This window comes from Aethalodelphis obliquidens, unplaced genomic scaffold (assembly GCF_003676395.1).
Source record: "Aethalodelphis obliquidens isolate GAN/ISIS:26980383/991018 unplaced genomic scaffold, ASM367639v1 scaffold25, whole genome shotgun sequence".
Classification (NCBI taxonomy): domain Eukaryota; kingdom Metazoa; phylum Chordata; class Mammalia; order Artiodactyla; family Delphinidae; genus Aethalodelphis; species Aethalodelphis obliquidens.
In genome coordinates this window covers 28,304,438-28,319,291 of record NW_020837969.1, presented here as the reverse complement: position 1 = coordinate 28,319,291, position 14,854 = coordinate 28,304,438, and the positions used below count along the sequence as shown (strand labels likewise).

Here is a 14,854-nt window from a genome sequence, read left to right as displayed (position 1 = left end):
GGAAAGGTAATGTGAACCTCTGCACCAAAGGAAAATCCACCACCATCACAGACTGTGGTAATTGCTTTAAAGCAAATAAATGGAGTGATGAGACAGGAGGATTAGAAGACGTTAATTTAGATAAGTTGGCCAGGGAAGGACTCTGAGTGCTGGGAGATGAAAATAAATCAGTCACATACAGCTGAAGAGCTTCTGAGCAGAAAGAACAGCTCAATAAAGTAGCCTTTACAGAAGTTCAGGAGAGACAAGATAGGAACTTTGAATACGGTTGTGAGAGTGGAGACAAAATGGTAGAATTAGGATTTATGTAGGAGATGCAACTGATGATGAACGTGTACACAGGGTTTGAGGGAGACAGTAAAGTCAAAGACAACTCCTAGTTTTCTGTTTTAAGGAGCGGCATTGATGAGGTCCCACTTGCTGAGACAGGAAAAGCTGTTTCCTTTCCTTCTTGTTTTTTAATTTTAAATTTTTTAATTTGCCTTGTGAGATGGAAAAGTTGGACATTAAATCATGAGTTTACTTTTGAAAATGTTGAGTCTGAGGGGCCTTTGAAACACTGGGGTGGAAATACCCAGTGAGCAATTAGTTGTGTGACTATGAAGCCACAGAGAATGTCTAGTGGGGGACGTCAATTTTGGAGTCTTCAGAGTATAGATGTAACTGACAAAATTCTACATAGACACTTCCAACATTTTGTACCATTTAAGAAATTTCATTCATTAACTTGACGAATACCTACAATAACCTACATTAGTCTATGAAAATACATCAGCAGATAAAAGAAGTTACTTTCCACACATTTAATGACTTCCTCTTTGTCTCAGCTGGGTTACAATTATTAGCCTCTTATCACTGGTTTTAGCACTTTGGTTTTTTTTTTTACTATTTTTTAAGTAAGGATTCAAGTAATACACAAATTATTGAAAAGACAGGCATGACAATGATCCTGAAGCAGAACTCTTGGCTGTCTGTCAACAGCACCATAAAGAAATTCAAAATGCTTACTGGTTATCTCACACCTGAGAGCCCAAGGTAACGGTGGGTTGAAGGTGTCAGATGTAAAGAGAGTACAGTGTTCAACTATGAAATGCGTGAAGGCCGAGGTGATCTGATAGGCAATCCTGGATAAAATCAAAATGTCATTTCATATCTGGGTGACTTATTTAGTGAGTGATGTCTGGATAATGGATAGACCATTTGGAAAAAAATAAAGAAGTTAGTTCCCTACACATTACACAAAGTCACTTCCAGAGAGCTTAAATATAAAACATTTCAATATGAAAAACTAAAAATGCTAGAGAGATAGTTACTTAATTCTAGGACAGAAGGGTCTAAGCATGTCAGAAAAGCAGAAAGCCAGAAGGAAAGAGTTGATAGATTAGAGTCCATGTAAACCGGATGCTTCTGTATTCGATGTACAACAAAAGCACGCATAAAAATTAAAAAGCAAAGGGAGAGGAAAAAACATTTACAACATACGACACAAAGCAGCTAATATAAAAATATAATGAGGCTTAAAAGTCAGCAAAGTAACAGAGGACCCTCTTCATAGAAAAGAAGATAAAAGAAATGAGCCATTTCAAAAAACCCACAAACCATCAAAACACACAAAAATTGCTCAATCTCACTAGGAACCAAAATAGTAAAACAGAACAGTTAGAAACCATGTTGCCTACTTAAAACTCTTTTTGTATTAAATAGGCATTTCCCAGTGTTTCACTGGGAAAAACACCTGGCAAGATATATTTTCAGAGGTTAACTCTGGTCATGAACTGCTCTTTCCTTACTTATTGCTTACTATTATTTCCGAATTTTAAAAATTAATAACGCAAGGACAATTTTCTTCCATTACAAATATTCACACATACTTCAAGTATTCCCTGCCCACGGGTCACACAGATACACTTACTCTCCCAGGAAAACAATCTCAGTATTGATCTCCCCTGCCTTATGGCGGAGGAAATTCCTCAGGAAAGCCGTCACACTGTCCACAGTGATGTTTCCACAGACCACAATGAACCTAGAAAGTGAAAACATGGGAGGTGGTTCATCCCAGGAACAGAAGTATCTTCCTGTCTAGATTTAGAGATGGACAATTAGCTTAAACTTAGTCTGAAATAAAAGTTGGTGTTTGATACCTCATTGTAGTTTTGATTTGCATTTCTCGAATGATTAGTGATGTTGAGCATTTTTTCATGTGTTTGTTGGCAATCTGTATCGTCTTTGGAGAAATGTCTATTTAGGTCTTCTGCCCACTTTTGGATTGGGTTGTTTGTGTTTTTGATATTGAGCTGCATGAGCTGCTTGTATATTTTGGAGATTAATCCTTTGTCAGTTGCTTCATTTGCAAATATTTTCTCCCATTCTGAGGGTTGTCTTTTCGTCTTGTTTACAGTTTCCTTTGCTGTGCAAAAGCTTTTAAGTTTCATTACGTCTCATTTGTTTATTTTTGTTTTTATTTCCATTTCTCTAGGAAGTGGGTCAAAAGGGATCTTGCTGTGATTTATGTCACAGAGTGTTCTGCCTATGTTTTCCTCTAAGAGTTTTATACTGTCTGGCCTTACATTTAGGTCTTTAATCCATTTTGAGTTTACTTTTGTGTATGGTGTTAGGAAGTGTGTAAGTCAGAAAGAGAAAAACAAATACTGTATGCTAACACATATATATGGAATCTAAAAAAAAAAAAAAAAAAGGTCATGGAGAACCTAGGGGCAGGACAGGAATAAAGATGCTGATGTAGAGAATGGATTTGAGGACATGGGGAGGGGGAGGGGTAAGCTGGGACGAAGTGAGAGAGTGGCATGGACATATATACACTACCAAATGTAAAATAGCTAGCTAGTGGGAAGCAGCTGCATAGCACAGGGAGATCAGCTCAGTACTTTGCAACGACCTAGAGGGGTGGGATAAGGAGGCTGGGAGGGAGACAGAAGAGAGAGGGGATATAGGGATATATGTATGCATATAGCTGATTCACTTTGTTATACAGCAGAAACTAACACAACATTGTAAAGCAATTATACTCCCATAAAGATGTTAAGAAAAAAAAGTTCCACCTAGATTTTAAACTTAGAAACACCAAGGACTGCATCTCCAGTATACAAAAGGAGCATAAGATTTCTGTAGGGAATGATTCCACACATTTGAATTACACATAGCTTTTCAGGCATTTAGGGATAACTATCGTAACTGCTAGATTTTTCTCGGTTATTTATAATTTATAATGGAGTTGCACGTGTGTTAATTTCACTTGATTTGCCACTTGACTCCTGATTGGCTGGTGTCATCTTTTTTCAGAGGAACGACTGAGCTCGGAATGGCTCACTGATTTTCCTATAGTCAAATACTATGGCTGAGGCAGCCCCAGAATCTAGGCTATTTTGGTTTATCTTCTGCATCTAAAATTATCTAGTACTCACAAAAGAAGTGAGTCCAATGGAGAGACATCTAGCACAGGTCCACAAACCTATGCATGTAACTTCTATGGTGAAAAACAGCCGTCAATTTCCTTAGGCTTCATATACATAAAGAAGCTATTTTCCTCCCATTAGTCATGTAAGAAAACGGAAAGTGTAATTTTAGCCTAAGTTAAACTTATATTTTCCAGACCTTATTGGCCTATTTAGCATGTGTGAGATGAACTGGGTTAGACTTTGGCTTATCTAGCTTATTTCACTGTTTTCAATATTTGTTTTTCATTCATTTCATTTTGTTACCTTCCTCTTCATACGCCTGGATCAAGGTTGGTTTTTATCCAACTGTGTTAAGACATCACTCCAAAGGAGTTTATCTCCACTGCGCCTCTTTCCTCTACAGCAGGTAAGAGACTAAATAAAAAAGAATCACTTTGAATTTGAGATTTCCAATTCCTTATCTTCTCCTTAGGTATGAAGAATCATAATGGCAATGGAGGTAACATATATCCACAGAGAAGTAGAGTAAAAACAACTCCAAATCCACTTCGCTCCTGGGAACGAACAGCTGTGGCATGGACAAAACAGGTGATCTGTGAAGGACTGGAGGACAGGCTGAAACCCCTCCTCACGCTAGCAAACCTCTTCCCATGGATGAGCTTGAGGGGAGTTTGGGCTAAGACAACGGAATTGAATTATTTTAAATTCGAAATGTGACTCTAATTGGATCCTAATGTAAAGTTAGCCATGAGTCAACCACATGGTTCAAATGAGTAAGACAATCAGGAATGGATAGAAGAGAACAGTCTGAGATAAGGAATGGACAAATACTGGCACAATCAGCATGTGACGCCGAATGACAACATATCTGTCATTCTAGTTTATTTAATCCTCTTATGAGCATCTAGAGGGTAGTGCGTATCAGGTAGCAAACATCTTCTCATGGTTTTTATTCCAGCCCTCTTCAGTGAATGAGGACCTTGCCAACTTATCTACCTAGGCCAGGCAATCGTGTTTCAAAAGGGAGAGTGACTTCGTAGAATACCTCAAACTGTAGAAATTATACTTGAAAGCTACTTACTTCTTTCCTTTGACCACTTCATAGGAACTGGTGTATTTCCTCTTGTTACCAAAAAGTTCCACCATTTCAGGGATGCAGTTCGCAAACAGAACCTAAAATGATTGGCAAATAAAACCTGAGGTCTCACTACTTCCAAGGATACTTCAAAATTCCAAGATTACAGAGGAGAAAGCAGGTACGTAAAACTTTCTCTCTTCTAAGAAGGGCATGACTGGGAACTGTGCTTTTAAAGGGAGACCAGTTTTCTTCCTTACTTCAGCCTTTGGATTTGGTTAAAATTTAATAAATTGCTTTTCATCCTTCAAAAAGATGAAAGCAAAGACAAGCAGTAAGGCAACCTCCCCACCCATTTTTTCCTGTCATCACTTCTAACTGCCCTTCTGACTCTTTCACTTGATACTATTTGGGGCTTGGGGAAAAAATAAAGCATATGGGACAGAGTAGGGTTAAGGGAAAATGACAGAAATGAGGGGATGTAACAATGATGTGGACAGGGGGATATCAGAAAGGTAGAGTGGAGAACTCGGAGATGGTTATTAAGGAATTGCCATTAAAGTCACTAAAAGAAAAGGAGGCTTCCTTTGTCCTTGACACACTCCTGAACCAAGCACAGATGTTCACTTATCTGTAGTAAAATGCTGGTTTAGAGAGAGCTTACTCATTTGGGCTGGAAAGAACACAACTTCCTGCAGATCAAATCTCAAATCCCCTTCCTCTTTGGAAGAAAGACTATAATCCGATGGGCAAAAGATGAAGGAAGATGCGGTTGCTCAAATCAATGCAGAGGCTAATTAGGAACGTCTGCTCTCCTTTGTCTACCATCCTCATCCCTGGCAATCGAACAATTACGTCATGTGCTCCAGGGGATGCAGTTTGGAAAATATGGGATTCACATATCTCTTCATTTTCATTTGATACCTGCTCTGAATAATGCAACATTCACTCTCAAACCTATATCACTTTGTTTCTCACCATTAACCAAATGTTTTTCGTTTATGTAGCTATATTCAAAAGACATAAAAATATTCTTTACCAAACTCCCCAGGGTGAAGAACATGATGAAGGTCCGTCCTAGGGATGTCTTGGCTACCACATCTCCAAAGCCGACAGTCGACGTCGTTGCCATGACCAGGTAAATGGACTCAAAATATGAAATATTCTGTGAATTTCTACCTTTGAGCCAGGGATCTCCAGAATTTTCCACCTGTCCAAAGAGAGAAGACTTAGGAAAGGTCTCTGAATGGAATCCAAGGAAAAGTTTATAAAGAATAAGCACAACTTTCGATTCGTTTCATTTAATTCAATCCAAATGAAAGAGTAAATGATTCCCAGGTCGCTGTGAAGGGTTTGCAAATTGTGGGTAGTAATTGTGAAGTCTTGTTTCCCTTCACGGTGATTACTGCTCAAATCTGAGGGGTGTGTAGCTGGAGCCCACAGTGGAGATGCTCAATGCGGGGAATGGCTGACAACATCTCTTTCCCTGTGGGCACATCCTCCCATCCCGGAGCCACGGGATTCAGAGGCTGTCAGACTGAGCAATTATTATTCACCCTCATTTTACATCACATCAGGATCATCATGAAGGAAAGCAGCACTTAAATGGGCACTTGATCTCAGTGAGCTTAAGCGCATGAACGCTGGAGTCTCAGGAAGAGCAAACAAGCTTTCCAGATTACTTTCCTCCCTCCCTGCAAAAATCTTTTCAGTGATAAAAAGGAAACTCTGAAATAAGCTACAAGGATATACTGTACAATATGGGAAATATAGCCTATATTTTATAGTAACTATGAACAGAGTATAACCTTGAAAAATTGTGAATCACTATATTGTACACCTGTAACATACAATATTGTACAAAAACTATACTTCAATTAAAAAAAAAAAGACAAACTCTGGAAAAATCTTCCTCTGATTTTCCCCCTAAGTCTTCACATTTTAAGAAACCTAGGTTTATCCGATTTTTTTTTTTTACCTCAAACGAAAAGTAACTTAGGCAATGGCATTACACTTTATAGAACATATATATAAATTTATACATATATATCATTTGTTATGATATATAACAAACATTAGTTATATAGAATATATACAAAATTTCCGCTATGTTTCTGTTTTTAGACATTTTTCCCCAAATAGTACTTATTTCCTAGATGTTTTCCGTTTCCATTTTTCCACGAGAGACGGTAAAATGCTAGCGATGGCTGGGGAAGGCAGGTTTTTTGTTTTGTTGCTAAGAACCAGAATGAAAACTAGAAATAATGTACTTTGCTGAAGTATCCGATCACTTTTTTAAAGTGGTGTGCCAACTGCTGCCTCCTTCTTAAGTTGGATGAGTAGGTTAAGAGTGTGGGCTCCTCTAATACTCCACTCCCAGATAAGGAGATTGCATGTCTATGCTTAACTCTCAGGGCTGGTAGTAGATTTGGTTGCAAAGTCTACTAATCAGCTTCCACAGATCTGGAGCCTTTACTGCTTTGTAAGACTACTGTACTGTAAGAAAACCAAGTTTAAATCACACAGATAAAACTCCTAGAGGAAAACATAGGCAGAATACTCTTTGACATAAATCGAAGCAATAGTTTTTTGGATCTGTCTCCTAAAGCAAAGGAAATAAAAATAAACAAATGGGACCTAATTAAACTTAAAAGCTTTTGCACCGTGAAGGAGACCATCTACAAAATGGAAAGACAACTTGCTGAATGGGAGAAAATATTTGCAAATGATATGACCGAGAAGGGGTCAATATCCAAAATATATAAACAGTTCCTACGATTCAACATCAAAAAAACAATTAAAAAATGGGCCAAAGACCTGAATAGACATTTTTCCAAAGAGGATATGCAGATGGCCAACAGGCACATTAAAAGATGCTCAACATCATTAATCATGTTGCAAATCAAATGCAAATCCTAATCACAATGAGATGTCATCTCACACCTGTCAGAACAGCCATCATCAAAAAGAACACAAATGACAAGTGTTGGTGAGGATGTGGAGAAAATGGAATCCTCCTACACTGTTGGTGAGAATGTAAATTGGTGCTGCCACTGTAGAAAACAGTATGGAGGTTCCTCAAAAAATTAAAAATAGAACAACTATATGACCCAGGAATTCCACTCCTGAGTATATATCTGGAAAAAAAAAAAACCTAAAAACACTAATTCAAAAAGATACATGCAACCCAATGTTCACAGCAGCATTATTTACAATTGCCAAGACAGGGAAGCAACCTAAGTATGCAACAACAGATGAACGGAAAAAGATGTTGTATATATATACACAATGAAATACTACTCAGCCATAAAAAAGAATGACATTCTGCCATTTGCAGCCACATGGATGGACTCAGATGGTATTATGCTAAGTGAAATAAGTCAGACAGAGAAAGATAAATACTGAATGATACCATATGTGGAATCTAAAAAATTCAACAAACTAATGAATATAACAAAGAATGAACAGATTCACAGATATAGAGAACAAGCTAGTGGTTACCAGTGGGGAGAGGGAAGTGGGGAGGGGCAATATAGGGGTAAGGGAGTAAGAGGTACAAACTATTAGGTATAACATAAGCTACAAGGATATATTGTACAACACGGGGAATATAGCCACTATTTTATAATAACTATAAATGCAGTGTAACCTTTAAAAACTGTGAATCACGATACTGTACACTGTAACCTATAATACTGTACAGCACCTATACTTCAATTTTAAAAATCATGTATATGATATATATACTATAATATATATGTATATACATATGTGTGTATACATATATTTTTTCCAGGAGTTGAAGTGTTGCTTGGGACAGTTTGCTTTAAGCTAAAACCCCATAGTGTCTTGTAACCATCTTAGCACAGGGCTTCCATCATACCCTTGTACAGCATGTTTTACAAACTGAAACTAAACTTATTTCAACCTAGAAATCTCCTTCACAGTAAGTCAAATAACCCTTTCCCATTTAACTCACCCTCTTTGGAAGTACTGCTTTAGTGCTTCAAACCCCTCCCCACTCCCATAGAGGTTCCTCATTGGAACCTCTATGTCACTCCTGCTGGTCTACCTGGCCACCCTGCTCTTGCCCTGGACCACGTTAGCATCGACCCTCAGCCCCAGATGGGAAATAACTTAAAGATTATGGGCCAATGTGAATACATGGAATTGTTACCTATTTTTAATGTCACATTTCAAAACTGAAACTTTACACTTTTAAACCTTATGTTTCAACCGTAGGTGAGCTGTGCTATGGAGGTGGAGGACATGAGGACACTCTCCCATCCGTGCCTACCTCTCCATTATTTGTATTGGTTTTATTATTTTTACATGGTACATGTGTGTTCTAGGCTGTACCCACAATTCCCTTGGCCGTGTCTTTGTTCTATTTTCAATCCAGTCAGTAATCACCATCACTCCTTTTTATCATGGTTTCCTCATTCTTGAGGTCTTGGTTTTGACCCGTCTCCTATGTGGCTGGATTTTATCATCAAGGTCATTTTTAAAAGGGACTCATGATGCTCTTCTCTCTTCCATGTGCTTAAAATGACAGATGGGCTACACTCGCACACAACCTTGGCAGACACTGCTCTGTCACCTTCCTGCACTGACTGATGTTGGCAAGATATCTGAGGCTAGTTTCATTTCCCCCCTAATATAGACCTTTCTTTGTTCTGCTTAGATTCTCTCCTTACCCTTAAAGGTTGGTAATTGTTCCAAACTATGGTTGGACTCATTTAGGGTTATTTCTCCTGGGATACTGTATACCCTCTAAACTACAGATTCAATACTTTATATTCAAACATTTTTCTGATACCGTATTTGTGTCCCCTTCTTCAGGAGCATGAATTTTACAGTACGTTAAATCAACATGACCCATCTTTCATGTTTTTTCTCCATATCATTTAAGTATCTTTGTCCTGTTCCATGGCATGATTTTGCCTCAATCCTGTCCGCCATGTTTCTGAGCATATTTCTGTCACACTTAGTACATTTGTGTCCCCTCTAATGTGGTTTTTGGCTCTGTAAAACGTTTTTCTTCTTTTTCTCTGGTATCTTTGGGCCGTTTACCAACTCCTGCTACGGTTTAGTAATCTTTTATTTAAAATCTTAAGTATTTTGTTTGAAGTATCATTTTCAGTTTTTTAAAGACTTGTATAAGAAGGGCTTTTCCTTAACATTTCCTTTGTTCCCTTGGGCAAATTATCACGTTATTGTTGCTCTGACAGCCCTTTTGTGATGTAATTGTTATGCTGATGTCTCTGCTTTCCGCTCCCTGTTCTGGGCAGAATTTTAGCATAGGCACCATGTTGGTTCCTTTCTGGTGGACACTCACCCTCCAATGGTATCAACTCTTTTTTTTTTTGCAGTACGCAGACCTCTCACTGTTGTGGCCTCTCCCGTTGCGGAGCACAGGCTCCAGACGTGCAGGCTCAGCGGCCATGGCTCACGGGCCCAGCCGCTCCACGGCATGTGGGATCTTCCCAGACTGGGGCACGAACCCGGGTCCCCTGCATTGGCAGGTGGACTCTCAACCACTGCGCCACCAGGGAAGCCCGGTATCAACTTTTAGCTGAAGGACGGTGTAAGTACGGGAAGGAATGACTTGGGATCGTTGGAACGATCATAGCTTTTATTTCGGTTTGTCATTTCAAATATCCCCTGAACAAAATCTACTAATTTTTTGCTCTGGGTCACAGCTTTTCTAGGTTTTTCACATTTCAGACGTTGGTGTGACCCACAGTAGATGGCCCTGAGTCCAAAACCATCAGGTGGCTTCTCCCTCTTTCTCTGCACGCATCCTCACTGGAGGTCTCCTCCCCAGGGTGACTGGACATCCCATAGGAGCACATGTTCACGTGCTTAGAAGGGCCTGAGACCGTGTTCAAACCAGAAGCCTGTGAGATTTACAGGGAGCAGCTACTCTTCAGCTAGGGCTGTTGGTGGCCTTGGGAGAGTGGGTTGCCAGAATCTTGTGTTTTTGCAAAGAATCCAGAAATCCAGGTCTTTTAATATGAGCTCTCTGAAAAAACTTATCAACCAATACAAAAATAGCAAACACATAATACAAACATCTTAGGTCCAATAAAATATGCCTGTAGGCCCCATTCAGCCAGAGAGCCCCTCATTGGAACCTCTATTAAAGGAAAAAAAATCCCCCAAAACCTGTTACCATGGTTTCTCCTTTAGCATCCTTTTGCCTACCGTTCTGTGATGGCCAACAGGTCTCTACGGGAACACTGGTGACTGCTTCTCCCAGTGCAGACCCATGACCCTTCGGCTAAACCTCCAGATGCAGGGATCTACCTTTACTGCTGTGATACTTCTTCTCCAGAAAATCTGTCTCCTGCTTGCATGATGAGGAAAGATGTGGCTGGTTTCAGACTTCTTTTTTTTTTTAATTGAAGTAGAGTTGATTTACAATATTGTGTTAGTTTCAGGTGTACAGCATAGTGATTCAGTAATTTTTCCTGATTATTTTCCATTATAGGTTATTATAAGATACTGAATATAATTCCCTGTGCTATACAGTAAATCCTTGTTGCTTACCTATTTTATGCATAGTAGTATCTGTTTCTTGAAACACCAAACAAATTTGGTGTTTGACACTTTTCTTGATGAACTGAACATGGTTAAGTTTCTTTCTTTAACTTTTTTTTTTCCTTTTCCTTGTGATTTTTAAATTAATTTTGAGAGAAGGGCTCAAGTGGAAAAGACTTCTGCTCTATTTTTTTGTTCGGTTTTGCTTTTCTCAAAGGCCTTTGCAGGCTTTTAACGTGACACTTCAATTTCTACATTTTCTAATGATTTCTCTTCAACTTTCCTGGAGCAATAAAGTCCAGGAGTTTCTTTCCTATTGTTGAAGTCCATTTACTATGTTGCTGATTATATGGCATGAGAACTAACCTTTCTTGTAGGCGAAGGAGGCAGCTATATATACAGATTGATTCCAGGAGAACCAAGAAAGTCCCCAAACTCCCTTTTGCAACTCAGCAACTGCTCCCTCACCCAACTCTCCAGCTTTTGTAAGTACAAAATTCTCGCACTGGCTTCATTTCTCTGACCCTTTATTCTTTTTCAAATTGCTGGAACCCCTATGATGATACAGTGATAAACTTTAGGGCTTCCCTGGTGGCGCAGTGGTTGAGAGTCCACCTGCCGACGCAGGGGACACGGGTTCGTGCCCCGCTCCGGGAAGATCCCACATGCCGCGGAGCGGCTGGGCCCGTGAGCCATGGCCGCTGAGCCTGCGCGTCCGGAGCCTGCGCTCCGCAGCGGGAGAGGCCACAACAGTGAGAGGTCTGCGTACCGCAAAAAAACAAAACAAAACAAAACAAAACAAAAACTTTACCTATTGCTTATACCTTAGAAGAGTTAACTTATTAAACCCTTTCCTAAGAGCAGGTTTTGAAAGTTGGAAGAAGGAACATCGATACCGTGAGTGTAGAAGATACATATTTGTGAGAAGTATGGGGTGGAGAAAACCCATCCAAAGGAGGTGAAAGATAAACCTCATACTGATGATAGTGATGGAGACAGGAGCTCAGAAGGTTCGCCTGCATTTTTCAAATAAAAGACATTCATGCTCACTCGCAACATTGAGGGGTTGGATGAGATGCTCACCAGGTGGATGAATCCTGCAGCAGTGAACAAGGTGCTCAGAACGATGGACAACAGCTTGGAAAACTTCACTGAATTGCTAGGGGAAGAAAGACAAAGAGCTGCTGGGTTCTGACAGGTTCCTGAACAACACAAATACCTCATCCTCTAAACTCTCGCTCCTCAAAGTGTGGGACACGGACCAGGAACAATGCTACACTTCCCTGGGAGCATACTGGAAATGCAGCATCCCACGCTCTGCCGTGACCTACTGATCTGCATTGTTACAGGATCCCCTGCTTGCTTCGTATCCATATTAAAATTGGAGATGCACAACTCTCAGGCACACCCCGTCACACACACGTGTTCAAAAAGCTTAGGTTCTGATGATCTCCACTAGCCTAATATTATATTGAAAAAAGGCAGTGTCCCAAGGATCCAGAGAGTGGGCTTGCAAAATGAAATTCTGAGGAGGTCACAGAAATGTAGTTCCATATTGCTAAACTCACACCGGGATCTTTGAATGAAGAGGATCAAACAAGCTCCTGTCTCCTAAGGAAAGCCCTAGAGTTTAGCTGAAATCTCCGTGGTTCTCAGCAAGGCTACTGACCACATAAGAACAGCCCTTTCCGAGCGCAAATGCTCCATAAAGCATCAACCCATAGCAGTGAGACCCAGCTGGCCGGTACTATGTGATGCTTCTAGTGAGAATGCAGAGGCATGGAGATTGTGAGTGGGTAACGTTAGACCAAATTGCCTAAAACTTTAACAGGATTTCTGCTTAAAGGTAGTTTGGAATTTTTTTTAACTGTAATTTTATTTTTCTGGAGCTATTTAGGTAGCTCTATTTCTGTAAGCAAGAGCTCACTGCTGCTGCTGGGCAGCTCTCAGGCTTGGAGGAATTGTCTTACATTCCTAGACAGCAGAGGATCGATTCACGACAACGAATGTATAGAGTCAAAGTGTCTGATTTCTTCAGTGATCCACTGATTATTTAGTAACATACTGTTTAGCCTTCATGTGTTTGTTTTTTACAGTTTTTTTTCCTATAATTGATTTCTAATCTCATAGTGTTGTGGTCAGAAAAGATGCTTGATAGGATTTGAATTATCTTATAGTCACCGAGCCTTGGTTTGCAACCCAAGATGTGATCTATCCTGGAGAACGTTCTGTGTGCACTTGAGAAAGAAAGTGTATTCTGCTGCTTTCGGATGGAATGTCCTATAAATATCAATTAAGTCTACCTGGTCTAATGTGTCATTTAAGGCTTGCGTTTCCTTATTCTCTGTCAGGATGATCTGTCCCCACTATTATTGTGTTACTGTCGATTTCCCCTTTTATGGCCGTTAGCATTTGCCTTATGTATTGAGGTGCACCTATGTTGGGTGCACAAATATTTACAATTGTTATATGTTCTTCTTGGATTGATCCCTTGGTCATTATGTTGTGTCCTTCCTTATCTCTTGTAACAGTCTTTATAAAGTCTATTTTGTCTGAATTGCTTTGATTAAAAAAAAATTTTTTTCGGTGGGGGGGAGAATTAAAACCTAAATGGACTGACACATTGTAGGTCCAAGAAACAGAGAAGAAACAAACTCTTCAAGATGATTGCAAACTTTCCAGCCTGTGTGTGAAGTTAATGCAGTGAGAGAAAAGTAAGCGAATGGTATCTTGGAAAGTAAGGGATTTTGTGACTTTTGCACTGAAGTTTCTGATGGGAAATGAGCTGAGTTGAAGGTTCAGTTAACATTTGAATTTCCTAATCCGAATGAGTGAGTGAGTAGTACTTGAGGCAGGGCTGGCATTTACCTGGTCCTGATGGCTCTCAGAATTTGCAAGATTTGAGGGAGTTCCAGCAGCCGCAATGCTCTTAAGAACCTTAAACCTACAAAGCAATCAAAAAAAGAAAGCTGCTGAAAAGATGAGGGTCACTGAGGGAGCAGTCTGAATTATACCACACCTGGGACTGCTCACGTTCTTTCTTTCCCTGAAATGCTCAAATATAGTATCTTACAATGTCATCAGTTTAAGACCTGAGCACTGGTTCAAATTCTGGTTCACTTAATGGCTGTTGTAATCTAAAGCAATGCCCTTAGCTCCTCCAGTTCCTCATCTGTAAAATGGGAATTGTAATGATACCTACCTCGAAGGGTTGCTGAGTAGTAGTATTATTACAAAGTATGCAATAAGCACAACTCACGTTTTACTCTATTTAACTCTTCTTTAGAATGGAGAGCAAGTGATCCATAAACCACTTTAACTCCTGACTATAGAGTCTCTGTGATACGCTCCCCAGGGTTTGCATGTTGTTTGCCTTTATGTAGTCTGATAGTAACACTAGTAAAAAATATTTTGTAGATAATAAATAATAGTATAAGATTACATAAAAACTGACAAAAGCCACAGAACGCCCACGTACTGGCAATACATCCACCTTAAAGACAAAGTAACTCATTAAAAAAATCTCTAACAGGTCACCGCATGTCTGGATATGATGACTTATACTTTTTAAAGACCACGGCAGGCTTTTCACTTCTCCCAGTCATGTGGGATCTCAGCACAAAGGTGCCACAGGGGGCTAGGATGTTGGCGCCCTGCCCTCAGGTGTGGATAATCCATAAACAATAAACCACCCTGTTCACCTACTGGCATCAGGCCCATCGCCAGGGACTGGGGTAAAAAAAAGAATGGGCTCTGAAAATGTATTACAAAACCCTACGATCATGGGGAGGAATTTTTTTTAAATGCCATTTAGGCTTTA

The 14,854-nt window shown here is 39.7% G+C and overlaps 1 protein-coding gene across 1 annotated transcript in view; it reads right to left on the bottom strand.

The window, feature by feature from the left end:
* Nucleotides 1-14,854, bottom strand: part of KCNU1 (potassium calcium-activated channel subfamily U member 1) — a 154,998-nt gene that overhangs the window by 103,259 nt on the left and 36,885 nt on the right. Inside the window, exons 8-12 of the mRNA XM_027123016.1 lie at nt 13,903-13,978; nt 12,118-12,193; nt 5,531-5,701; nt 4,498-4,589; nt 1,913-2,023 (exon numbers count right to left, since the gene is read on the bottom strand). Of these exons, the coding sequence (XP_026978817.1) occupies nt 1,913-2,023; nt 4,498-4,589; nt 5,531-5,701; nt 12,118-12,193; nt 13,903-13,978 (526 nt within the window). The remainder of the gene's footprint in view (nt 1-1,912; nt 2,024-4,497; nt 4,590-5,530; nt 5,702-12,117; nt 12,194-13,902; nt 13,979-14,854) is intronic.